At 41.6% G+C, this 27,718-nt stretch overlaps 1 protein-coding gene across 5 annotated transcripts in view; it reads left to right on the forward strand.

The window, feature by feature from the left end:
- The first annotated feature begins 1,259 nt into the window (after window positions 1-1,259).
- Window positions 1,260-27,718, forward strand: part of eml5 (EMAP like 5) — a 182,682-nt gene continuing 156,223 nt past the window's right edge. For all 5 annotated transcript variants that reach the window (XR_009067090.1, XM_057858649.1, XM_057858650.1 and 2 more), the window contains exons 1-2: window positions 1,260-1,778; window positions 20,129-20,288. Coding sequence is in view for 4 of the 5 variants with exons in the window: in XM_057858649.1 (XP_057714632.1) it covers window positions 1,582-1,778; window positions 20,129-20,288 (357 nt within the window). In the remaining variant the exon portion in view is untranslated. The remainder of the gene's footprint in view (window positions 1,779-20,128; window positions 20,289-27,718) is intronic.

The following is a 27,718-nucleotide window of genomic DNA, read 5'->3' on the forward strand; positions in this document are numbered from 1 at the left end:
TACTGTGTTTAAAAGTTTAAAAATGAGCGAGTGAATAATGTTTTAAAGTCGTTTTTTTTTTAAACCAAAATATTAGACATCAATTAGTGATTCTAGGCCAAAAAATGACAGACATTTTGAATAATAAATACGATTATTTACCTTCTTTTTATGGCTAGGTTGATACAAAAGCGGTTGCGCGACGTCTATAAACGGGGGTTTCCAGGGTAAAACGGACAAATTAAAAATAGTTCGCGGGCTTAATGCACCATGAATCTGCAATGGCAGCATATAGACATATTGTTCTATCAAACACAATAGTTCTTTTGGCGTAAAATACAGCAGTTTCTTTTGAAGAGGAGTGCAGAAGCAGAAACTGCTTTTTCAGTCTTGTCTGTGTTTTCGAGAGGAGTTTTCCGCCATACATATATATATATATATATATATATATATATATATATATATATATATATATATATATATATATATATATATATATATATGTGTGTGTGTGTGTGTATTGTGTGTGTGTGTGTATGTGTATGTATATATATATATATATACATATATATATGTGTGTATGTATGTATGTATATATATATATATATATATGGCGGCACGGTGGCTTAGTGGTTAGCACATCTGCCTCACAGTTCTGAGATCAAGGGTTCAATCCCGGGCTTCGGCCTTCCTGTGTGGAGTTTGCATGTTCTCCCCGTGCCTGCGTGGGTTTCCTCCGGGAACTCTGGTTTCCTCCCACATCCCAAAAACATGCATGGTAGGCTGATTGAACATTCTAAATTGTCCGTAGGTATGAGTGTGTGCGTGAATGGTTGTATGTCTCCTTGTGCCCTGCAATTGGCTGGCAACCAGTTCAGGGTGTCCCCTGCCTACTGCCCGTAGTTGGCTGGGATAGGCTCCAGCACCTCTGCGACCCTCGTGAGGAAAAGCGGCATGGAAAATGAATGAATGAATATATATATGTATATATATATATATTTTTTTTTGTGGATTCAAATACGGTAATAATTGTCTTTCCTTGTAATTCAACCTTCTGTTTGGTTTGAAATAAGATATATTTTTTGAAGATCAGTCCAAAACTATGCACAAATGGGGCAACCATAAAACAAATGAGTTACATCTTCAGGCTCGGTCTTGCAGAATGACACTCTTGCTTCGTCTTTATTTCTCTATTTAACATTGTGTACTGTTCTCCGACTCTGATTGGACAATAAGCTTGTCCGTTCTTTATGTGGGCGGAGCTTACGGAATAACAGCGCAGCTCCATCTTTGTTGGGAGGATTTGACAGGAGCTTTGACCTGAGTGGAAGAGGAGGACGCTCAGGACACGGAGCTGAATAAATATGAGCCCACTCCCGCATTTACGAACCGGGCTTCCCGAACTGCTTCTCGAATAGTGTTTTCCGCGCGGCGGAAGGTTTTTTAGTTTACTACAAAATCACCAAAATGCCACATTTTGACGCCCCGGACTGGTGAGAACGCCGGGGAGCTGATGGGACCCACGGTTTAAATTAAATCCTCATCGGTGAATGCCACTGTTTGGGATACGGAGACCGTGAGACAGGCGGAAGTGAGGTGGACATGGCCGACAGGACTGCTCCCAACTGCCACCTGAGACTGGAGTGGGTGTACGGGTACCGGGGACACCAGTGCCGCAACAACCTCTACTACACCGCCGCCAAGGAGATAGTCTACTTCGTGGCCGGTGTGGGAGTGGTTTATAACACCCGAGAGCACAAGCAGAAATTCTACCTGGGCCACAATGACGACATCATCAGGTACAGTTATATATGAATAAAAGAGTTGCTTTTGAGCGTCAACCTTGTGTCAAGTGGGAAGATGTTGGGAGTCACTGTGTGGTTGGAGTGGGCGCTTGCAAGGTGCTTTTTTTTTTTTTTTTTGCTCAAGGACACTTCAGCACCTTTCGTAATCGTCTGTCGCCACCCTTCGAGATCATTCCATCAAGTTCAGTTGCATCTAAACTGCTCAATAAATTTAGGGGGTTCAGCAGAGGAAATGTCACTGCGATAAATGTGTTACAAATCTGATCATATTTTGCTTGTGGAGAGAATTTGATCTGGGATTTAACTTCGTCTGAAAATGCTAAAGCTTTGCCTTATTTTGTTTTCAAGTTTGGACATGTCAAAAGTAGGGGTGGGAACCTCTGGGTAGCTCACAATAAAGATACGATTTGCTCGTGATATGGCGGCAATACAACAATTATCGATGCACGGATATTTGACAAAAAGACTAAATATGAGGAAAAAAACGAGCTATTTTTATCCTTCTGCTGTGAATTGGAGTGAGTTTATTACGAGTAGATGTCCAATCCATTTGAAATGGGAGAGTGGCAGCTAGTTGCCTGGTACGGCCAGGCTGTTCTCCCTGTATATTTCAAACACTGTGAGAATAGTCTGGGACCCACCTCCTTAATGGCCTCACGAGCCGAACCAAATCATCCGTGCAATCAGATTTGATTATTTGGGTGACGTGTTCTTAACGAGCAACATCACTCTTGCGCGTCGGAAGTCGTCTCCACAACAACACAGAAGGCGAACGGGAGAGCCGAAAATATGTTCTAATCTGCGGTAAAATCAGTTTTAAATGACCAAAAACACATCGACACAAGTCATTGACAACAGTCGGTCTCGTGCAAGCCGTGTTAAATAAACTTCTCCGTTCTCCGCTTGCGCCGCGCTAGAGTTGTCGCTTTACCAACGTCACATCTGACCGTCGCTGATTGGTCCACTTCGCTGTCTGTTTGCTGTAGTATGCTCCACCCTGGGAATTTAAGCCGCGGGAAGGTCGCCAGACTCAATTGCTGGAACAGCGGTGAGTCTGGAGTTCCAGGCTGGGCAGCTCGAGACGTGCAAAATTTCCGATTCTTAGATTATTCGCGATTCGGCCATGGAAGATTCGAGAATGATTCACAAACATCCGAATTTCTATTATTGAATTATACCAGGTAAAGCAGAACTAAAACACGGTCAGTGCGGTCTTCGGGACGCAATGAGGAATGGACCTAGAGTAAATATCACGTTCAACTCATGCCGCTAGATAAAAAAACAATAATACTTGACTGCGGCTGACAGCCGCTACAAACAACGCCCAGTTGCTAGTTGCTACTAGGGATGCAACAATACAGTTAAGTCACGGTTCGGTACGATTTTCGATACGAGGGTCACGATTTTCTATTCGATTCAACACATTTGCTCTGAAACAAACAATACCCGTGTTTTTTTGTGTTTTTTTTTTTTTTTATGTTTTTTTATTTTGCTGACAAGCAAAAATAACAATGCCATCATATAAACATGCATTGTATTGCATAATATTTATGTGCTTACTTATTACTGATCTGAAGAAATTTTGTATAAAAGTGCTGAGAACAAGCTTACTGTTTGTTGGTGTTGATTGGTGTTATGGTATTATGAAAGGCAATTTTTAAAAAATTGCTTCCAATTTCTAATGATGATCTGAGACTTAAAGGATAATTCGGTGTTGTGCTACCAAACCAACGAATGCAACACATTTTATGATTATACTCACTCAACAATAACAGTACATTATTTTCAAATCATTAAACCCACCAGGACGTCACAACGAGATGTCAACAAGTGAGAGTTAGAGTTAGAAGATGCTCGCCAAGCTGAAGCCAATGCGAATGCTACGCTAACTCTACAGATTACATTTAGAGTGTAAGGATCACTCAGTAAACACCTTAAAGGCTAAAGCAACATTGCATATTTGCTCGTGCAAGATTTTTAAAAAAATCTGACAATATTTACAAAATTATCAAGTCTGAAGCATCCTCCATAGTTGCCCACACAAATTGTAGATCAAAATCCTTCTTTATCGGCTTTTTTTGTTGTTGTTGTTAATCGGCTTATGGCCGATGTTGCAAAAAAGTCCATGTATTAGCTCAATATATCGGCCGGCTGATATATTGGATGACCTCTAATTTCAACAATTATTGTCAAAGTATGAGCCAGTTGAAATGGCTGTTTCCTCCTTCAGTTTGGTTATTGTTCTTAAAGTTTTTTAATGGCGTACCGCAAGCAACACGTCACTTCCGCTCATTAATATTCATGACATTAGCTACTGTTGCTAAGTAGGGACAAGCCACCGGTTGTCCCTAATAGGAAATGAATGGAAATCGTGTACGTAGGAGATGTTTACAGAGCTAAACCTACCAATTCTCTCCGAAAATGATGTGCCTGGTGCCAAATTCACTGGCAAAGATGTGGAAGAACATAAAAATGTTCAGTTAAAAAGATGGCTTGAGTGTCGGAGGCTGAAAAAGTCGAAAAAAACGAGCCGACCTCAGCATAGCCTTAGCTTTTTTTATCGACGCGACTGACAATGACATTCTCCTTTTTTAACAAGCTATCCTTTACCATCAGCCCTGTCTTTCTTATATGTCCTCTGGTTGTCCTACGTCTCTTACCGCTCTTGGGAGTAATTTAGTTAGCTATGTGTAGCGATCGCAAATGCTACTCAGTGACAGCCAACGAACACTTTTAACTTTTTCATTGACAACAAATCTTAATTCTATAATTTATCCACACTTCCCCCTTACTAAAGTTGTTTATATTATATATATACACATATATATAGTGGGGAGAACAAGTATTTGATACACTGCCAATGGGTTTACCCATTGTCAGTGTATCAAATACTTGTTAAACGGTAACAGTGGCAGTCAGATACCTTTGTAATTCTTTTCAAGTCATTCATTGGCAGACAGAAGCAGTACGGCACAACGTTACGCTAAAAAAATAAGTTAAAAATATAAAAATGGCTTACCTCTTTGTCCTCTGAAAGACCATGCCAACCCAACAAAATGTTTACTGCATATGAAATGTGAATGGATTCACCGAGCTGGTGTTAAAGTTCGCGCAAGTTGATTCGATCTTCACATTTTTTCCCTCCCGAGTTTTTGGTTTCCGGAAACGTATGAAGAAAACATCCTTCATGTGTCGTAATGTCTAGAGTCATTTCTACAAGTTCCAAAAAAGCAATGCGTGATCGGCATGTTCGTTTTTGAAAGATTACCGGAGAAAAGTGGCCCAAATTACGCTGTTTCTATGAGTGCGGGTCTATAATGTCCCACTTCGGCTTTACTTCCGCTTTACGATGCGACGTCACGGTCTAAAAATAGCATGCGTGCGGTACGCCATTGGACTCTTCTTTCTGGGGACCCCCTAAGATAGTTACCCTCAATGTACGTTAAATAAAAAAGAAAAAGTGAGTTGTCAGTCACATTGAGGTCCTTAAGAATGTAAATTAGCTGTCAGAAAATGAAAATATATTTTAAATATTCAAGGATTCTAATATAATGTTCTGAACCCCCTCACAACCATACAACCTCGAAAATGCTCATATATATTTGGTAACACGATACTAGTACACTGAGCTATTGTGTCATCATTTTTACATGCATTTACTCTCGAAGGACTGGATCTAAACTGAAATGGCCCCCACGAAGTAAAAGGCTTGTATTGGTTTGTCACGTGTGAAAACGCTGTCAGAGCTCCTCAAACATTGAGGCACCTGTTTTTTGATCATAACAAGACAATGCTGTATCATCTCGCTGATGATGGTCAGCACGGTACACCACAATAACATGTGTCCAATGCTCCAGTGCCTGTGTCGACATGTGCGTGTGTTGACCTGGAGATAACTAGCCTTATACAGTATACTGTCATTGCTCAGCTGGGCTCCTGTTCCATTATTCATCGGACTATAGCGATACCAAACGCTCTCTGCTTTGTGGGCGAAGCAACTCACTCACAAGGGTGTTGACTGACTTGCAGTGTGTGAATTTGCAGTAGCGAGGAGGCAAACATGTCAAGCTGGGAAAAGAAAAATGGCATCTGAGTTTGACAAAGCTGATTTTCTGCATTCATGTTGATTTTAGCAGATCCTTTAAAGTGAACCATGGATAGGAAAACTTGTAGTTCTTAAAAGATTTTGTATGAGTTATAATAATTTGATATTTAAACCTCTTGATGTTTTCGTTTTTTATAAAGTTTATAATTTAGTTTAACTAATAGGTGGCCATTGTTGTTGACGCCGCAATGCACTGTGGGCAGTGAAGTCAACGGGCGGCGCTGCCGGGCTTTCAGAGTATGACTTCAGCGACATAAACATGTCATCTGTTCAGCCATTTCAATTTGAACCAGAGAGAAACATTAATGAGCAGGACAGCACTGTCGATATATCAAAAAACGAGCAGCAAACGCAAAATGAACAGGAAAGACGGGATGAGACAGGACGCGTGTAGGACAAAACCGGTAGCGTTTGTTTTGTCTAGTGACAGTGACAGCTGTCAAGAACTCCAGTTTTTATTTGCAGATCTTCACTGTAAACTATTGTTTATTATATCTATTTTTTTTTTAAATCTGAGAAAAAAAACCGCAGTGAGAGGCAGACAACTAAAAAACTAAGGCAAGGATGCAACTGGCAATGAAGGGATCGAGAATACAGACTGTCAAATGGCAGCAAGTCAATATCTCCGCAACCCGCTGAGGATCGGTTTAAAGACACTGCTGATGAGCTGGAGTTGGTTGCAGGTAGGACGTCAGGAATTCATCCCACAGCTCTGCAACAAAACAATCCGACCAGCAGCAGAATATGACAAAATCACCCCAGTCGTAATACTAGCTTTGCTAGTATAGAGCAGTGTTTTTCAACCTTTTCTGAGTCACGGCACGTTTTTACATTGGGAAAAAACCTCGCGTCACACCACAGACCAAAAACGTTCCAAAATTACTTTCTGTATAGTATATTTAATTATGAAAAAAATTCTCAATATTTATACTTACTCACTGTGAAACTTGAGCCCGTTTAGATGAACACAAAGCCGATATCCTGGCAAGAATCTTCGTCAACAACTCTGTCTCGCTCCGTTTTTTTTTTTTTTCTAATTTTATTTTTTTATAGCAGTTAGGCTTGAAAAGCTCAGAATTATCAGACAGAGGGACTTTAGCAATATCTTTAACAGCATCAGGGCCGAGCATCTCGCTGAGAATGGCTTTGCAGGCAGGTAGTATTAATATCTCTGACACAGTGTCGGACTTTTTGGATTTAGCAACAAGTTCAGCAACAAGGTAACTGGCTTTGAGGGCTTCCTTATTTACCTTTGTAGTTTTTCTCAAAAAAGTTGCCTGTTTCTCTGTGTTTTCACAAAGGCGAACAAAATAGTCCATCGACTTGTTTTGAAGCGACGGGTGTTTCACTTGGAGATGATGTAGCTGCTCGTGTCGCGTTCAAGAACTGCTCGGATTTCTAGCCATCAGCCACCTTGCTGTCCTCGACAATGTGTTGGAGTAAAACACAGGGAGGATTGACGGTCGTCACATATGGATAAAATGGAAAGGACACTTTCGTGTATATCGACACTTGACGGGTCTAATCAAATGATGTACAGTAGACGTGCTGTGGTCCAAACTGTCGCGGACAGCAAGGTGGCGGATGACTAAAAATCCAAGCAGTTCTTTAACGCGCCAAGAGCAATACCTCGCTCATCTGCGCACGACTGAGCACTTTCTACCTATTCCTTCCTTCCTTCTGCAACTCCACCTGACGAGATAAAATGCGATTTTGGATCATTTCTCGCGGCACATCTGACAATCTCACAGCACACGAGTCTGCCGCGGCACACCGGTTGAAAAACACTGGTATAGAGCACAGCTATTCTCCATGTACAACTCACCCACGTCATTAGCCCCACCCAGCGTGCATTGCGTGTATAAAACATGGCGCCCTTCGTGAGTCAAAACATTTACTAAATATTATGTCTCTGATAACAACATTTTTGTAAAAGAGAACGTGGCTTATTAGAGCCTACAAGTCTTGAGGTCCGTGGTACCCTTTAAAATATAGCATGCAATTCCAATCCAATAAATGGAAAAACGGGACTTTAACAAAATTTCACTTTGATCATCTGAAGAAAAGCTTTCCAAAACGTTGACAATTTATTCCAATTTAGTCGAGTGCAGTTGAAAATACTGACGACTTCTGACGGAAATGTTCAATCATTTTTAAGCTGCCAGGAGGCGGGGAGTCTGATTGGAGGCGCTGTCACGGTGTTGTCCAGGTGTGGCGTCAGTCTTGGATTGGGCATGCAATTAGACACACTCAGGTAAATGAGATTAGTGGTGCCAGGATTAGTGATCAGGTAGCATAGAATAGGATGTCAACATGTCCACTTTTAGAGGTTGCTCACCTCAAATTGCCAGAATGATGTATGTTCCACCCCGCCTAATCACGTCTCCTTCGAATTACTTATTTCTCCTTGGTTATCGGGCCCCCCACATGGTAAATATAATTAGTTAATGATAGCACCACTGTGTTTATAGGTAGCATACGTGTTTAATCAGGGGCGGAACTAAGAGGCATGCTTTGGGTGCAGCCCGGGGTTTGCGGGAGTAAATTGGGTGTGGTTGGGCAAGGGGAGGGTCAAACAGAAAGGTAAAATGATGTGCGGAGCTGAGATATAGTGTTTAAGTGTTAAAATATCTCTGCCAGCCACTTGGCGGGTTGTATGGAGGGGCCTGGAAAACACACACGCACACACTGGATGATCATTTTAAGGGGCCTGGGATGGTCATCTCGGGGGTCCCGCTTATGCTCATCGCACCTAGGCGCTGTTCATGTTCGTTCTGCCACTGCGTTTAATAATGTACAGTATTTTTTTTATGTTGTTTGCTCTTTTCCTCTTCAATCTGCTTCCTGTCTGCCCCCCTGCCAATTTGCTGCATTCTCCTTATAAATAAAACATAATGAACAAACATAATGGGAGTATATCAACCTCTGATGTGATACATTATAACTGTTCAGACCATAAGGACAATCAGATTTATATTCTCTGTGTCTAAGCAGCTAAAAAAAGTCTTGCATTGGGCAAAAAAAGTTGTAACTGTTGTCAGTGTGATGCTGATTATCTTCTCTTGGTGTCAGTCTGGCGTGAGCGGACTGGGCGCACGACATCAGCTTAGAACGCTATGTACATCAGTTATCATATGGCGATGGTGTAACATGTTTGGTCAACTGTCAGCATACTGGCCTGTTCTTATCATTTAATCACTCATTTCATGTATACAGGGCTATTTTATCTGCCCACACAAACATTCTTTCTCATGCTCTATTTTATTTTTTTTTAGTGTTGGTTACTTTATGGTTTTAATACCTTTTATTTTATTATGTACTAAAAGAACAAAAGCAGGCCTGTCTGTGGTTATTGATTAGCATGTTAGCAAAACTATTACTTCCCTTGAACGTGAAGGAAGCCAGTCGGTGGTGGCATGTGCTGGAAATGAAAGTAAGTACAAGAAAATATATATATGTACGAAGAGTTGGGCTACAGAGGGAGGTTGGAGGAGTTCAAATGTGTATATCAACAGTCTAGGCCAGACAGACGGGTCCAGGCAATTATTACTTTCAACTAAGGGTCACATGAGAACTTGCACGCGCCTTGGCTCTTATGTGTTATCTGTTCATGTTGATCTTTAGGACATTTAGGGTCATGGAGGTACATGGCTTTTCAATGGCATGAACGTAAATGGGCTTCATTGGACTCGAGGGTCCCAGTTCATGGTAAAAAATCACAATAGACTACCAATAGAGATATGTTTTTCGGTGTGCCAGTGTAGTGTCTGAACTGGGTTGGAAATCAATTGGAGAGAATGGACTTTTTGTACCACTGAAATTAATGGCGACTAGGGCCTTTGGAAATCAATTGCAAATTTTGGACACTAGAAAGTGAATGGGTATGTGTTTGCCAATTTTTGGCCGAACCGTACGGTTTTGTGCACCTTCGCATCCTGAAAATTTTGATGTGTAAATTTTGTAATTTGAACTAAAACTGTAGGACAAAAGATTTGTTTTTGTTTTTCAAAAAACCCCACGTTTTGGCCAACCGGTCATTTTTGGGGTGTCAAACAAAAGAGACCCTGCGTCTTGCGAGAATTCCGGTCGTTTTGGTGTGCTAACCGTTAGCCGCTAGCGCTATTCGCTAATGCTAATCGTTGGCCCCTTTGGCTAAATGGTGGAGGCCAAAACTTTGTTTGTTGCCAATTCACTTATCTAAATTGTTATTTTCCTGCTTAATGTGTATGCTCATTATTGTGAATGATTAGCATTGTATGCATTATGTAAGCAGGGTATTTCATTTATATTATATTTAATGTTCCTGTTAATTTAGATATGTTTATAGGGTATATATTTTATATTACTGACATGTTATTTGGTTATCTTCTATTCACAGAAACCACAATACAACAAAATGAATCTCATACTCCTTTCATCATCATTAAGGAAACAAATAAATCCTGAACGACCCCTGTTGGGGACTCCATAGCATCGCCGGCTTTATACCACACACCCACAGAGGGATCCCCAGTCAAATTAACCCTCTTTCTCAGTTATTATTATTATTATATGATATACTATTATTTTATCTTGTTCCGTGAAGAATCCAAAAAGGGTTATTTGATTGTGGCTTTCTGAAAAACAATACATTTTTACATTTAGGCACTCCTGCAATCGTCACATTTTTTCTGTTACAAACTGACCCCGGCCCGTCATCAGAGAAAGGAAAAGTTATGTGGCCTCCACAGGAAAAAGTTTGGGTACCCCTGTTATAGATGGTAGCTTTTGCATTACATGGAAAGCTACCAACAATGGCATACCGCAAGCAACACGTCACTTTTGCTCATTAATATTCATGATGTTAGCAATTGTTTCTAGGCGTCTTAACCTCCAATTTGTCCCCAACAGTGTTGGAAATAACGCCGCTATAAATAACGCCATATATTTTTTCAGTAACGGGGTAATCGAACTATTTTTTCAGCCGTTACAACGCCGTTACCGTTACTGACGGTCAAAAGCGGTGCATTACTTACTTTGAATAAATTGAAGAAACTACCAGCAGTAGCGAGTCTACTCTGCTCTGTTTATTTGTCATCCAAGACTTTGGGTGCGTTCAGGTTCATGGCAATGAAAATAGTAAACACACATAGCCTACCTTTGCAAGAACGATGGAGTTGCCGTTTGATATGGTCATAATGTGCAGGTCCTGCAACCATCCACAGCAAAACTGTTCGTAGCTTTGTAGCGATTTGTAATTTCGGAATCGCTGATGAGTTTAGTAACATACACCAAACAATAAATACAGCAGAGTGTCCATTTCGCGTAATTGTGGAAGCCCGTCGACATCTTTACTCCTTTTTTCTTCGGGTTGCTCGTAAGGGTCAACATTGTTCACATCCTTAAGTTTGATCACATATCTGTTCTTCGCCTTAGTAACGAGTTTGTCTCTTTATCAAACTGGCAAGTTAAAGTTGAATGTCCCGCGAGCCAGACCTGCTTCCAATATGGCTGCGTTGTTGTCAAATCTCATGTGATTCCCCCATTCTGTGACGTAAACGCTCGAGCCTAATAGCGCATGTACTTCAGAGCCGGTGTTTTCACACACAAACCGGAACAGCGCGTGCAGCAAACACACATATGCAGAGGGATAGGATGGCAGAGCATTCAGAGGAAAATTTGTCCTTTACGAAGTGGAGATATAATCACTATTTCAAGTTGGTCGAAATTAAAGGAAAGAATGTGCATGTAAAGTGTAATTTATGTCCCGGGGCAAAGCTTTTGTCGGCTGTGGTAAGCAATTCAAATCTGTTTATTTTTGTTGCACTTCAAGTGTAGGATTAATCCGTTGCTGGTGAGGTGCAATAAATATTACCAGGTTCCATAACACAACTACCTGTCTGTTCTTCTCTATTCAACTGGCTCGAATACTGCTCAGAAAATTTCAAATTTTTTGACATACAACAGCTTCTTTTTAAAGTAACGGAAATAGTTACTTTCCCTGGTAAATAGTTACTTTTACTATTGAGTAATTCAGTTACTACCTCAGTTACTTTTTGGAAGAAGTAGGCCTGATCCAGATCCAGAGTTAGCTTTTTTATCGACACCTTTTTCTTGTGTGCATTGCCTTACGCCACTGACAATGACGTTCCCCTGTTTCAACAATCTATCCTTTACCACCATATGCCCTGTCTTTCTTATATATTTTATCCTCTAGTTGTCCTACATCTCTGACCATTCTTGGGGGCAATTTACATTGCTATTTTTGTGTAGCGATCGCAAATGCTACTCAGTGACAGCCAACGAACACTTCTGATTTATTATTTAATAACAAATCTTAATTCTATAATTTATTTAAACTCCTTCCTTACTAAAGTTGTTTTTTTTTTTTTTTTTACAACAGAAAAGGTACTACTGGCATTTAGACACCATTTTAATTTTTTTCAGGTCATTCATTGTCAGACAGAAGCAGCACGGCAAAACGCCACGCTAAAAAATAAGTAAGAACATCAAATTGGCTTACCTCTTCGTCCTCTGTAGGACCATGGCGCCCAGCAAAATAATTACTGCATATGAAATGTGAATAGCTTCACCTTGCTGGCGTTAAACTGGTCTTTTGGATGTCCGCACAAGTTGATCCACATTTCACATTTTTTCCTCGGAGTTTTTGGTTTCGGGAAACGTATGAAGAAAACATCCTTCATATGTCGTAATGTCTAGAGTCGTTTGTAAAACTTCCATAGCAACAGTGTTTGATCCGCATGTTCTTTTTTGAAAGATTACCGGAGAAAACAAGCAGAAATAACATGGGTTGTATGCTAGGGCATGTCTATAATGTCCCGCTTCCAATCCGGTGGATTCTTTCAAATACATTCCATATGTTATGCTTGTTTCGGCACACTTCCCCACCGGAAGCATATAGTAATTTTCCGGCCTAACCGGACATTGAAATTTTGCATCAGGTTAAACCGGGTACTTCTTGAACAAAGCACTGCATGAATACACTCAAGTGTGCGTAGTTCTTCTAATCTCACTTTTCTATTTTTAGTTTTAAGTACCGAGTGCGTGGGCAGGTGTCTCAGATCAAGTTTGGTGGGCCACTGGATTAAAAATGACAAAACCCCTGGAAAAATGCCATACATACTCGCAGAAATGGTTTAATCCTGTCCTCCTTTTAAATGGCAAAAAATGACAAAGACGACTACTGATGTCGTACGCATTTGGCTTTCAATTGTACTGGGAATCATGAACTGATGTTGTGACAGACCGGATCAATAAATAGGAATATATGAGTCAGTGGCGCCATATGTCTAGCGTGCTCCAGGCGCAATCACTTTTCTGTGCACTTTATTTAACTATAGCTATAATACCAGATGTTTTATGGATGCATTATTTAGCAAGTGTTGCGTATGTAAAGCGCTACGTGAAACAGTCCGTTTAATCAAGAGGCCGCAGGCTAAATTGTTTGTTTCGATGTTTGTGAACACATTAACTATGAGAAGGTAAATGAAACAAGAGCTTTTGTTGTCTCACAGCTAGGAGTGTGACAAAATATCATAATGATGACATATATTGTGATACTTTGTATCCCAAAAGTGTTATCGATATGCTCCTAGCAAGAAACGACATATCGTTAATTCGAAACCATATCATTTGCAGCCTGTCTCTCAGAGTTTTAGGGCGTTTACAGATCAATTTTTGTCTGTTTTAGGGCATTTACAGGTCACTTCCTGTTGAGTTTGAGTCTCTGCCTATTTGTTTGGGAAGATTCCCGGGTCACTTCCTGGTCTGTAACCCAAAATAAACCAGAAATGACCTATAAATGCCCCAAAATCAATAGGAAGTGACTGAAAATAACAACAAATGCCCTTAAATCATACTCATTGGTTGCCATTGACAGCTATAGACGTCCAATCAACTTGAAGTGGGAGGGACATCGAATGAACAAATGTTTATTTTCTGCCACCCTGCTAGTTCAAATGGATTTGACATCTACTAGTGATACACTCATTCCATTTTACAGCAGAATAATGAAAATAGCTTGTTTTTCCTGTTTATTACTTATTACTTAAAATTGCTGTCAGTGTTGTCAGTAATCTGATTACTTTTAGTAATGAGTAATCTAACGCGTTCATTTTTCCAAACCAGTTAACTGCTAGGTCTTTATTTTAAAGTGGAAGTTCAGAGTTTTTGACATTAGGCTTAATCTTCGAGTTGGCAGGAGTATGATTACCCATTGGAGTTGATTTGAACATTGAATTCGGTGCAGTTTGTCAGTTACTTGTTAATTTTAGGGCTTCTGGACTAATTAACCCCCACTAACTCAAAGATTAAGTCTTATGTGAAAAATTTTGATCTTCTCCTTTAAATTCAATTCTTGGAAAGTCACTTACATGCGATGACATTTTTCTGTTGTCATTCCTATGTTGAGGCAGCAAAAGGGTGGAAAATTGGTAAAAAGTAACAGATAAATGACTTTTTTAAAAAAAAATTATTTTTTTTTTTTTTTTTTTAGACGTAATCAGTAATTAAATTACTTTTTCAAGTAATCGGTAACACTTATTACCGTAGAATATCCTAGAATGATTTCCTGACCAATGTATCGATAATCATTGTACCGCCATATCGTGAGATCACCGTTGTCGTGAGCTTTGTATCGCAAATCGTATTGTATCATGAGGTACCAAGAGGTTCCTACTCACAGCTCAGAGAGTTTTCTGCCTCAAGCTGTTGGATGGATAATCAGGAAGTGGCGACACGAGTAGTCTTGGATTAGGGGGGTAAAAACTCAGTTAAGTTCGTGGGCCACATTGATGGCAATTAGATTTCATGTGGATCGGACCAGTTTATTTTTGTCAAATAAGTTAACCCACTGGCTGCCATTGATGGTGCGAGAATATTAATTAGCTCCTCCCAGTCAAAATGTCTTGGCTAAGTGTTCACCTTTCTTATATTTTGCTGCATCTCCAAGTTTTCCAATTATTTGTCTCCTGGTCTGAAAGTTATTTTTAGCAGCGTTGCTCTGATTATATAATTTGTAAAGAAGTGAGCTGAGAAACTATGCCAGGTGGGCAAGAGTTTCCACAGAGAAATGGTGAAAAGGGAGAGCTGCTTGATAACACAATATGATAATGCTGCTTTTAGATGAAAGACTTAATTAGAAAGTTAAAGATGCTATAAAATACTACAGCAAGTGACTTTAAAATGAAAGCAGGCCATATTTTGGACACAAATCCATCCCCCCAAAAAGTGACAGAAAAGGCTTAATAATGAAATTAGATCCTAATTCGTCTTCCTTTCTTTACCCTTGTACGCCCCGAAAAAATCTCCAAACAGAAGATAAGCTACAGATTTTTGCAGTATGCTAGCATGCTATCCATAGGCGCGCTATTCTCTTGTTGCCATGTGACCATTCTGTCAACATGTACTCGCTTGCGCAGCACTAGGAAGCCTTTACATGATCATCAATTCTGGTTGTTTTTTATGACTCGGGATTAAAAAAATTGAATATATAAATTGATCGCTTCCACACACATCCAAGCGGTCCATTTCATTCAGAAGCATAAAATACCATGTGAAATATGAAACAAACATGCTTTTTGCTTTTTGTCATAGGCACTTTAAGTCGTGAATGAAATCTATACCTTTCACAAATCAAATCAAGGTAAAATTGTTACCTAAATGTGTATTAACTCATTCACTCCCAGCCATTTTCACCGGAGCAAGGCCCTTCGCTCCCGGCCGTTTTACTGGATTTTGACTGTTTGTGCAAAGCCCACAGAAAATTCTGTTCTATTGCTATATAAACATAGCACCAGGGAACACACCAAAAGAAAGATTAGACTCTCTTCTTTCGGCAGAAAAAAAAAGTTAGTTCATATCTTTTTCCATTCTTTAGAAATCAGCATTAGAAAATAGCTTAGTTTGAGCAATTTTCCAAATTCTGATAAAAAAAACAACCGAGAAATTGAGCTTTTTGTGAAAGCATACATTTTAAACGTAACTTTGACTTTAACACAGCTATTTTTTGCTTTAGTTACATCCAAAACATCCGAATAATGTTTTCCTTTTACAAAATAAGATAAACAGCAAGACAAATAGAGCTTTTGACAGCCAAGTAACAATTTATTTACACATAACTAACTGAATATTGACGCTGTTCCGGCCGCGACAGCTGGTTAAACTTTTCCCTCATCGCCGCCTGTCTCATAAAGCTAAATTTTTTTGAGTCTCTGCGGGCTCTGCCCGCGAGCAGCACGGCCTCAAAGGCATCGTCCGCTGTACTAATGGTCCCGGTCGTTCTGCTCGGCCGGCCAGCGCCTGGCATCCCGGGCGTCCTACCGGTTGTTCTGCTCGGTCGTCCGCCGCCTGGCATCCATTCGGTCTTTTTCCGCCGGCGCCCCAGCCGTCCGGCTTGGCCGTTCGTTGCTGTTGAATTGGGTTGCGTGTCTTACCAAATGCGCTACTGTCCTCCAGTGGCCAGTTTTATTGCTTTAAAATGGATTTTCAGCTTTGTGCTTTGGAGCTAAATTGAATCAGAACCCAGAGTTTTTCTTTAAAAAAAAAAAAAACTGTAAAAGACATAAATACGTCTTTGGGACATTGAAACAATTAAAAATAGAACATATTTATACGTTTTTAGGAGCAAATGAGTTAAGTGGGTTAGTAAAAGGGTTTTTGTCATATCAGGACTAGGCGGAGCCTTGGTTCGACCTGAACACTCTATTGAAGGGAAGAAAAAGGGCAGTCAAACTTTAGGGCTCTTTGGCACATGTGTGGAATCGAAATGTATTTCAAATTCACACAAAAAATTCCATTTAGTACATTTTAAAGAGTCAGGCTGTAATAGGTAGTTATGTACATAAATTTTTCATGAGCTGATTTGACTAGATTGAAGCTGCTTTGCCTGGACATCGTGTCAGACCTGCTCCTGAATACTGTGGGCTTGCTTGTTCTTTCAACATACTGGCAGGCACTTGGCTAAACACTCACTGATTACAATGGAGGGAGTACTACTGTATATGTAGGCCAGGAGGAAGAAAGCAAGAGGATGAATTGCCCAGTGAATCTGGAACGTTACCGGCGGCTGCTGAAAGGATGGGTGGGGCAGAATGGGGGGGGGGGGGGGGTTGAGAGCGCTTTATACAACATGCTGTTGCTCAGCTGTAGACCTGGAGTTGGCGCAAAGGGGGTGGATTATGTAAGAATGTTACAAACGTACGCCTGGTTACACGAGGAAACCCCCTGGATAAAATTGTGTGGGTGAATGAGCCAGCAATTGTTCAGGATGTTGTATTGCAAAGCACTGTGCAAACATCGTTTTTTGGTGATCACAGTTATTTTGACACCGTAAAACATTAGGATGTGGACACTATCATTATTACAACAAACAATCCATTTTCTTTTCCCCCTTATCCAATTTAATATGCAAGAATGCAGTGGACACTGTGAACTGGTTGCCATTCTATCAAACATAAAAAAAAAAAAAAATGAAGTGGTTCTTCATTGAAGAACCACTTCATTTTTTTTTTTATTCATTTCGTATCTTGAAGAATCTTCAAGATACGAAATGAATTTGTTCCATAGTAGCTTTCGTATCATGATTTTATCGTACAATGAATGGCGTTTTACGTGTAAATTGCCCAATTCGTTCTTAACAGCTATACTACGACACCACATTGAATTTGTTGTTATGTCTTCTGATTACCTTTTTTGTACTGCTATATCGTCCCCAAGTGGCACTTCAATGTAGTTAGTTTGTTAGGCTCATTCTACAGACGTTTTCACATGACTACTCAAAAAGACAAGCTAACTTCGGCAGCCATTGCTAGCTTTTTCATATCGCTGTTTGTAAGTTATATTCTTCTTTTGTTTACATCAGTGGTCAATAAAGTACTCACTTTTTTTTTGCACAGATAAAGGTGCAAAAAATTATTTCGTAAAAGTACAAATATCTAATAAAAAATGTACTCAAGTCTAAGTACAGTACGAAATGAATCGGTTCTGGAGGGAGTTTCGGAACTTGAAAATTCTGCAAGTAGCAATGCGTTTTCAATGTAAATGCCCTAATCAGTTCCAAGCCCCCTAAAATTCAGACATAAATCTTTTATAATGCATAAAAATGCATCAAAACATGTAACGAATGCATGCTACAATTAAATTACAGTGATCCCTTATTTTTCGTTGTAATGGGGACCAGAACCCGCCGCGATAAGTGAAAAACCGTGAAGTAGCACCCCTCCATCCGAAAAAGTTTTTTTGTGTGTGTTCAATGTAATTACTCACATTTAGCATCGGAAAGAGATACATATTAGAGATGTTTTTTCACTTTTTTTCTCATAATACAATTTTAAAAAATGTATGTATATATTTTAATAAATTGTTTTGAAGCACTTCAAGTGTAATAATTATAAGTTTTAAACATGTTACTGTCCCACCGAATTATTTCTAAACAAGAATAAAGTATAAAAATGCTTGTCTTTATTTAGTGCTTCATTGAGTCCACTCAAATCCGCACAAGCTGCTCACTTACACACAATGAGTTTAACTGTTTAACAAGTTGAACGATGATTGACGCATTCGGCGCCTTGAAGTTTCGGGTTCCATCTGTGGCAAGATCAAACATTAAACGTCTGTCAATCATTAACTTTAATAAGCAACTCCAGTACACTGCCTGAGCAACAAAAAGCAGGGAGAGGTAGGGAGAGAAAGTGAGACTATGCAAACTCATGTTTTTTTGTTTTTTTTTTAATTGGAAAAAAAAATCCGCGAAGGACTGAGGGCGCGAAGTTTGAAGTGCTAAGTTGCGAGGGACCACTGTGTTGCACAATGACAATAAAATGAGAGTTGTACATAATGTAAAAACAACGAATAAAGCATAAAAGCTAATACACTCATGTAAAGCTGTCGGAACACGAGGGGCGAATGAAGAAGACGCTGGGATACACACATACACATACTGTAGAGGTCCTTCTTAGCCAATTGGATTCCAGGAATCCAGGGAATAGCTAATGGCAGAGCAGCTATGAGTATGTTACGTTCCATAAACTCTGGGACCTGCGAGTACTAGCCATACTGTATTTTTGTCTTATCCTGAAATTTTTCGTAACTAGAGGCAATATTTTCCCGTTCAGATATGTCTTAACCTGAAAATTCTGTATGTAGAGATGTTCGTGTAGAGGTGCCACTGTATTTTAAATTTAATTGTATAATCCAATGACCTTTTCTATTGACAAATTGTTTGTTTATGGTGCGTATTTAAACGACCACGTAACAGCCGGTTGTCAATTACCGCCATCAAGACAGCCGCGTTTCGTTTAATACATGAGCTGGTAACACCGCTTTCCTGTTTACCTCTGCTTACCTCTGAACTGTATCAATCCTTCGCTTCTTTAACACACAGCAAACGCGAACCATTGTAATGTGATTTGTCCAGCTGATGTCGACTCATTTGACCTCTGATTCAAGTTTAGTTTGCACACATTGGAGAGCGCAGCGAGGTCTCCCATTTGTCTTTGTCATTAACTCACTGTGAAATATTAATTGGCTTGTATAAATTTTATTTTCACAGTGACGTGAGGATTGCGGAAAATAAAGAAACCTTACGCATCAGTCGATCTCACGTCTCGTCACTCCTAGGGGCTGCTACACTCTGTTGTTATTTCTATAATTTGTTTTGTTTAATGGCTTCGCTAAAGATGTACCGTACTCCATTTTGTTACAGCTACGGTTGTTTTTGTGCTGTTTAAATAAAGTTTGCATTCAGTTCCTTTTTCACACTTAACTGGGAAGAATATGTGTTGCTTGTAATGTGCCCGTCTCTATCTCCAGGGCCTCAGCGTTTTGCACATATGTAGACGCTGCTACTAGTATTATCAGCGATACGGACACCCTAATAATATAAGTAGCCTTAGAGTTCTGCACAATTCCATCTTAACCAAATGAGACGATTCATAAGACTCAAACTGACTGCTTCTCAGACCCTTTGAACATCCTGCAGGCACGCATGAAACTAGGCTATGCGTATGTATGCGCTCGTGTCTGTGTGAAGTCATCCATGTCACCTCGTCAAGCTGCCCCTCTCCTTCGCCGTTCAGTCCCAATGCGGGTTTAATGTGTTCATCTCATCCCAGTGGTTTCCGCTGGAAGGTGAATCCATCTCTTGCTCGCCTGCAGCGCGCACATACCGATGCACAACATGCACGCAAAATGGCCACGCTGATAGCATGTTTTGTTTTCTCTTCTCCTGTTCCCTTTACAGTTTAGCGCTGCATCCCGAGCGAGTGTTGGTAGCCACGGGGCAGGTGGGCAAGGAGCCGTACATCTGCGTGTGGGACTCCTACACTGTGCAGACAGTGTCCATTCTCAAAGACGTGCACACTCATGGCGTTGCCTGTTTGGCATTTGACCTTGAAGGACAGGTAAAGTTGGGAATCTGCATGTTACAGACGTACAGTGTCTGGGACTTTGATTTGGCATTCATTTTCTGTGTCGCTTGTTGAGCAACACTGTAGTAGACTGTAGATGTAAACTATTCCAGGAGTGTCAAATTTATTTTAGTTCATAGCACATTTATGGCAATTAGATCTCATGTGGGCCACACTTGTTGTTGTTGAAGTGTGGTTGAAGTAAGCAGTGTGTAAACAAAGTTAAAACTGCAAAATCAAAACAGAGGAACCCACGGAATCTCCAAAAATGGATTCAGCACAACGTAGATAAGGCTCTGCGATTTTCTGTGTTTTGCATGAGTTCTTATCACTTCGTTGATCGTTCCTGGACAAAATTCCAATTATCTGTGCAGCCTGTGTTAACAGGAGGTGTAGATTGATACGCCAGCCACTTGAGGGACCAAAATATGGCAAAATTACAAATATTACACTTTCCAAATACAGAAGGGCTGACACAGATTTTGTTGTTACAAGGAAATACTACAAGGTATTGTTCATCTGTTTAAATTACAGTTATGGTATTATGAGCTCATCACACATGTACATATAAACACAAATAGTATTTCATTCTTTTTTATTTCAGATATTGATCCCAATAAAACTTTTGGACAACATGATTCCATTTCTTGTTTCATTTAAAACGACTGGTGCATGTACAAAACAGATCAATAAATCATAAATAAATCAATAAATCATTTATTAAATTATTAGAAAAATATTAACGAAGGTGGAGCATAAGTCGAGCCTTCCATCATCAAAGTAGAATGCACGTAGTCTTTATATATGTCCCTCAACGTATCGTAAGTGTTGTTGTGAGGCACATAAAGTTGTCTTCCCTTGCCTAACAGCGTTGTCCACCTGTAAACCTGTAAGAATTGTAGTCAAATTGAATGTCATTGTGCCATCCGACACGTACTGATTCGCAACAAGCGAGCAGCAGATAGCATGTGTTGCAGCCACAGCAGTACAGTAGTTGTAGGTAATAATATTAAACATTATGTAATTACAATCATCATCGTAATAACAATATCAAAGACAACAAGTCATTTCATGCGCAAGATTTAAGCTTTAGTATTTTTGGAGCACAGGACACATGAAAATGCAGGGATAGGAAGAACATACTGTACCTGCCATAACACAGCGGCAACATGACTACATAAACTCCCGGTCTTTGTGGTGGTATGGGCTTGTTACCACATCTGCCTCCATGAATATGTTGTCCTCCCATGTTGTGATGGTGGCACAACACCATCACAACATTTATTCACAAAAATTTTCAACGTAAAAAAGCTCTTTGTCTGTGTTTCCACTCGGTCAGCTTTGACGGAGATAGGCCACCTATTAATCGGCCCCGCGCCCCATGTCCCGTCAATATATTATGAAGTCTATTACTTCATTAGCTGCCATTGACAGAGCTAGACTTCCAATCCATTTTGACCGGGAGGAGGCGAATGAACAAATGTAACTGCAGACATGAAAGTACACGCACTCCATCGCACAAGTCTCTGGTTTTACGGGACCAGTTTCAAAATAAAAGCGTGTGATTTTGTATGTGTACCGTAGTATGAATGAGCTACAACGTACCTGTCAGGCGTAACAATCCTGCTGTGGGCTGTCAGTTTGACACCCCTGTTTTAGATTATTTAAATTTAAAAAAACCTCAGAACCACAATTCTGATGCACAAGCGCTAAACAAGTATTGCTTATGATAGAATTTTTCGTATTTAAAATACTTTAATCAAAGCCGATATCATTCAACATAGTTAAACACGGTCAGATTTTTGTCTCTGATCCATTTGTACAGTTGTCAAATGTTTTTAACCTTGGCTGAGGTCTGTGCTATAGTATGATTTCAGAGTGGCAAAAACGCTGAGCACAGATTAGCTTAGTTGGAACTGCAGAGGACAATCAGAACTAGTTTTTAATGACAATGACAAAAAAATGACATGAAGGGATGTCAAAATTATGAGACGATGACTGGTTCTGTCACATTATTAAGGATGTGCTAATACATAAAACCTCTTGATGAACTAAATTCCTTTTCCAAGAAAATGTTTGTGGCTCTTTTTAAATTTAAAAAAAAAAATAGGGTTCCATTTGAACGTAACTGAGTTGACATTAACAGAAGGGACATTTTGTGCTCAAATTAGCCCTTAGCAGTGTTGGGATAGTTCTTTTTTCTACATGAACTAGTTCAAATTGCAGTTCACGAATTTTAAAATGAACTGTTCATAGTTCATAATTCAAAATTTTGAGATAAAGTTCATGGTTAAAAAAAAAAGAACTTTTGTAGTTCTTTCTTCTCCCCAATAATTGCTGCAACCTATTATTGACAGACAGCAATTATTTTATCCACTTAAACTTGAAACTGTGTCAGATTCATCTCCATAGTCAATTTCAAATCTGCGTCGGTGTCGAGTTCAAATAAAAATCCTGACTGACCTGTTCGGAAAACCACCGTAACTTAAATGTTGTTATTTGGCCAGTCTGTCAGATTTTTTTACCCTCGTCAGTAATTGCAACTTTGCGGTTACCGTAACCGTACCGCTACCGTAATTTTCGGACTATAAGCCGCTACTTTTTTCCTTCATTTTGATACCTGTGGCTTATAGTCCAGTACGGCTTATTTGTTAATTTTTTTTTAGGTAACACTTTATTTGACAGCGGTGTCATAAGACTGTCATAAGATCATCAAAATTATGACATGACACTATCATGGACATTACTGAATGCTTATGTCATTAAGTGTCATTTGGCAAATTATGTCACTAACTCAATTTTTGTCCATCTTGGATCTTTTGCATCCATTCAAAAGTGAGATCATTTGCCAGATAACATTGAATGACATATGTTATAAGCATTCATGAATGCTCAGGACAGAGACATGTCATAATTATGATTGTGTAATGACAGTCTTATGGCACCACTGTCAAATAAAGTGTTAGCAAATACAATAACTAGCAACTGATGGAACAATTGGAACAGTTACTGAAGAAATATTTAGCACAGAACATGATTTTTGATTGTTATTTACATCTGTAGCACTGCAATGCATGCTAAGAGGCATGTTGGATGACAACAGTCAACAGCAGGTGGCAGCAGAGGTTGACACTCTCCCCCAAGGGAGCAGTGATGGCCAAATGAAGCTTCTTGAAGCAATAAAGCTTTGCAGTAATTTGTTCAAAGTTTAATGATGGTTCATTTGGTCTTATGACAGTCGGTCGTATGATGCCGCTGTCAAATAAGGTTGTACCGGTTAATATCTTTTGGTGTAAATATCCCATGATACAGTGAGGTGCGGCTTATCTATGAACCAATGCCATTTTCGTCCCAAATTTGGTGGGCTGCGGCTTATAGTCAGGTGCGCCTTATAGTGCGAAAATTTGGGTATATATATATATATGTGTATATATATAATATATATGTATGATAAATGTAAAACAATGTTGTTTTTTTTTAAAATTAAAATAAGCTCTGCCTCTACTTAATTTATGTGGGAGGGGGGCGGTCCCCATTAACCGCGAAAAATGAGGGATCACTGTTGTGGTGTCAGTGAGTATCCTAATAATAATAACAATAATAATAAAAAGATTTTATGTTACTTTGTTTCTCTATCAGTTTATAAATGTCACTTAAGCCTTTTTGTAGTATCTATATACGACTTCTTAGCAAACTCTGATTCAATATTTATACAGGGTGTCCATAAAGTCTCTTTACCATTTCAAAAATGCATTAAAAATGCAATTGATTAGATATTTTATTCAGATTTGTTCTATTGTATTCAGCGTTTATTGAAGTTTTTTTTTTTTTTTACCTCTTTTAATACACTTCTACATCGGCACCATTAGTTGCACGAAGCACATCAAGACGGTACTCGATTTCTTGCCATGTTCGGTGTAGCATAGCCTCATCAATTGTGGCAATGGCATCAGTAATCCTTCGCTTAAGGTCAGTAATGTCCCTTATCTTTGTTCAATACACGATATCTTTAACATAACCCCATAGAAAGAAGTCCAGGGGAGTGATATGTGGTGAACTTGGCGGCCAAGGAACTGGCCCATCCCTTCCAATCCATCGGTCTGGAAATGTGTTAGGTTTTGTGTTTGGTTTCTCCTTGTGTGACTTGTCCCTGTGATTACCCATTGCTCTCACCTGTGTGTGTTTTCCCAGTGTATCCTGCAATCTGCATCCACCTGTGTTACCCAGCTGTTCCTCGTCTCGTTACCCCTTGTCTGCGTATATAATGACCCAGTTTCTTGTCACTCCTTGTTGCGTCATTGTCTATGTCAATTTCTGTCTATGTCCGTCTTCACCAAAGTCAAGTCCGTTCCACGCCCTCGTGTACCAGTCCCTCTGCCTAAGTAAGTTTTGGTTTGGACATTGCCTTTTTGATCCCTAGTCCTTTTGTTTGTACTTTGTGCTTTTGGTTAGTTGTTTTTAAAACGTGTTTTGAGTTCTCCTCCACCTGCCTCGCTACCTTTTTTGTTTCCCTGCAATTGTGTCCACACACCTGCCTGCCCAGCACTCCCTGACAGAATGACGCAACCAATTGTGGACCCAGCGGGAAAAATTCGCCACCGGCGTGCACGCCGACGACCATCTGCCCGTTCCCCTGATTATGTTTTTCCTCGACATATTTTTTTGGATTCAGATTTTTCGGATTTTGAGGAAGATCATAATTTATATGATCTTCTCTCTGATTCAGACTCTGATTTTGATTTCATGCCCTCTGTCTCCCCTGATTATTTTTCTTACCACCCTCCGCACTTGGTGTCACGTTCGGAGCTCATAGCCAAGGACTCCTACCTGGGATCCCGTTGGGCCATCTATCGGGGACCCACCCGGGGTGGTCTACGGGGTCGCCCAGGCTCAAGGCGGCCTAATGAGGCTGTTCTGCCGCCCCTGCCACCTGAAGGCGCTCACCAAAGGCCTCGGCGTGGTCATCAACGCCGACGGCGTGCGGCAGTTCCTCCAGCGCCGGCTCCCCGCAGTCAAGTTCCTCCAGCGCCGGCTCCCCGCAGTCAAGTTCCTCCAGCGCCGGCTCCCCGCAGTCAAGTTCCTCCCGCGCCGGCTCCCCGCAGTCAAGTTCCTCCCGCGCCGGCTCCCCGCAGTCAAGTTCCTCCCGCGCCGGCTCCCCGCAGTCAAGTTCCTCCCGCGCCGGCTCCCCGCAGTCAAGTTCCTCCCGCGCCGGCTCCCCGCAGTCAAGTTCCTCCCGCGCCGGCTCCCCGCAGTCAAGTTCCTCCCGCGCCGGCTCCCCGCAGTCAAGTTCCTCCCGCGCCGGCTCCCCGCAGTCAAGTTCCTCCCGCGCCGGCTCCCCGCAGTCAAGTTCCTCCCGCGCCGGCTCCCCGCAGTCAAGTTCCTCCAGCGCCGGCTCCCCGCAGTCAAGTTCCTCCAGCGCCGGCTCCCCGCAGTCAAGTTCCTCCAGCGCCGGCTCCCCGCAGTCAAGTTCCTCCAGCGCCGGCTCCCCGCAGTCAAGTTCCTCCAGCGCCGGCTCCCCGCAGTCAAGTTCCTCGCGCGCCGGCTCCCCGCAGTCAAGTTCCTCGCGCGCCGGCTCCCAGCAGTCAAGTTCCTCGCGCGCCGGCTCCCCGCAGTCAAGTGGCTCGCGCGCCGGCTCCCCGCAGTCAAGTGGCTCGCGCGCCGGCTCCCCGCAGTCAAGTGGCTCGCGCGCCGACTCCCCGCAGTCAAGTGGCTCCCGCGCCGACTCCCCGCAGTCAAGTGGCTCCCGCGCCGACTCCCCGCAGTCAAGTGGCTCCCGCGCCGACTCCCCGCAGTCAAGTGGCTCCCGCGCCGACTCCCCGCAGTCAAGTGCCACCCGCGCCGACTCCCCGCAGTCAAGTGCCACCCGCGCCGACTCCCCGCAGTCAAGTGCCACCCGCGCCGACTCCCCGCAGTCAAGTGCCACCCGCGCCGACTCCCCGCAGTCAAGTGCCACCCGCGCCGACTCCTGCGACTCCGCTGCTGTTCCGCCAGCAGACTCCTGCGACTCCGCTGCTGTTCCGCCAGCAGACTCCTGCGACTCCGCTGCTGTCCCGCCAGCAGACGACGACGACCCAAAAGCTGTTACGCCAGCAGACGACCCCGACTCTGTTCCTGGTCCGCACGACTGCCCCGACTCTGTTCCTGGTCCGCACGACTGCCCCGACTCTGTTCCTGGTCCGCACGACTGCCCCGACTCTGTTCCTTGTTCGCACGACGATTCCGACTCTGTTCCTGACCCTCGCCTCGACGATGCTGCTCCCCGTTTCCTGCCACAACGTGGCGGTATGGACGACCGAGCACTACCTCGTCTGGGACGCCCGCCTGATCTGCCCGTGCGGTCACCCAATGTCTGGCGCCCCGGGCGCCCTCCCAATCGACCCGTGCGATCGGCCCACGTCTGGCGTCCTGGACGCCCGCCTGACTGGCCGTGACGGGCTGGTGTTGCTCCCTCCTCCGAGCAACCTTCTGACTTTTTGTTTCCTCGGGACGTCTGGGATCCGTCCCTTGAGGGGGGGGGGTACTGTTAGGTTTTGTGTTTGGTTTCTCCTTGTGTGACTTGTCCCTGTGATTACCCATTGCTCTCACCTGTGTGTGTTTTCCCAGTGTATCCTGCAATCTGCATCCACCTGTGTTACCCAGCTGTTCCTCGTCTCGTTACCCCTTGTCTGCGTATATAATGACCCAGTTTCTTGTCACTCCTTGTCGTCATTGTCTATGTCAATGTCTGTCTATGTCCGTCTTCACCAAAGTCAAGTCCGTTCCACGCCCTCGTGTACCAGTCCCTCTGCCTAAGTAAGTTTTGGTTTGAACATTGCCTTTTTGATCCCTAGTCCTTTTGTTTGTACTTTGTGCTTTTGGTTAGTTGTTATTAAAACGTGTTTTGAGTTCTCCTCCACCTGCCTCACTGCCTTTTTTGTTACCCTGCAATTGGGTCCACACACCTGCTTGCCCAGCACTCCCTGACAGAAATGTTTGATTGAGGAACCCATGAACATGCAGCCCCAATGTGGTGGTGCACCATCTTGCTAAAAAATAATGGTTGGTGGAAGGTCATTCAGTTGTGGTGCCACATATTCAGTTAAAAGGTCAAGGTAAACATTTGCAGAAATTGATGTCTCGATGAAAAAAAACACACAAATGGAGTGTAACAAAAAACTTTACACTGAATACAGTAGAACAAATCTGAATAAAATATCTAATCAATTGCATTTTTAATACATTTTTGAAATAAAGAGACTTCACGGACACCGTGTACTTCTGTTATATGTTGACCTGCGGGGTGCAACAATTAGTCAATGTGGATCAATATATCACTTAGTTAGTCATTGATCAAAATGCGAAATGCTAATTTCAATATCCTGTTTTGTTCGTTCTGTTTTTCGTCATCACAATTGTCATACACATAAAAACATTTGTATTATTTT

The sequence above is a fragment of the Corythoichthys intestinalis genome, chromosome 15 (assembly GCF_030265065.1).
Source record: "Corythoichthys intestinalis isolate RoL2023-P3 chromosome 15, ASM3026506v1, whole genome shotgun sequence".
NCBI lineage: Eukaryota > Metazoa > Chordata > Actinopteri > Syngnathiformes > Syngnathidae > Corythoichthys > Corythoichthys intestinalis.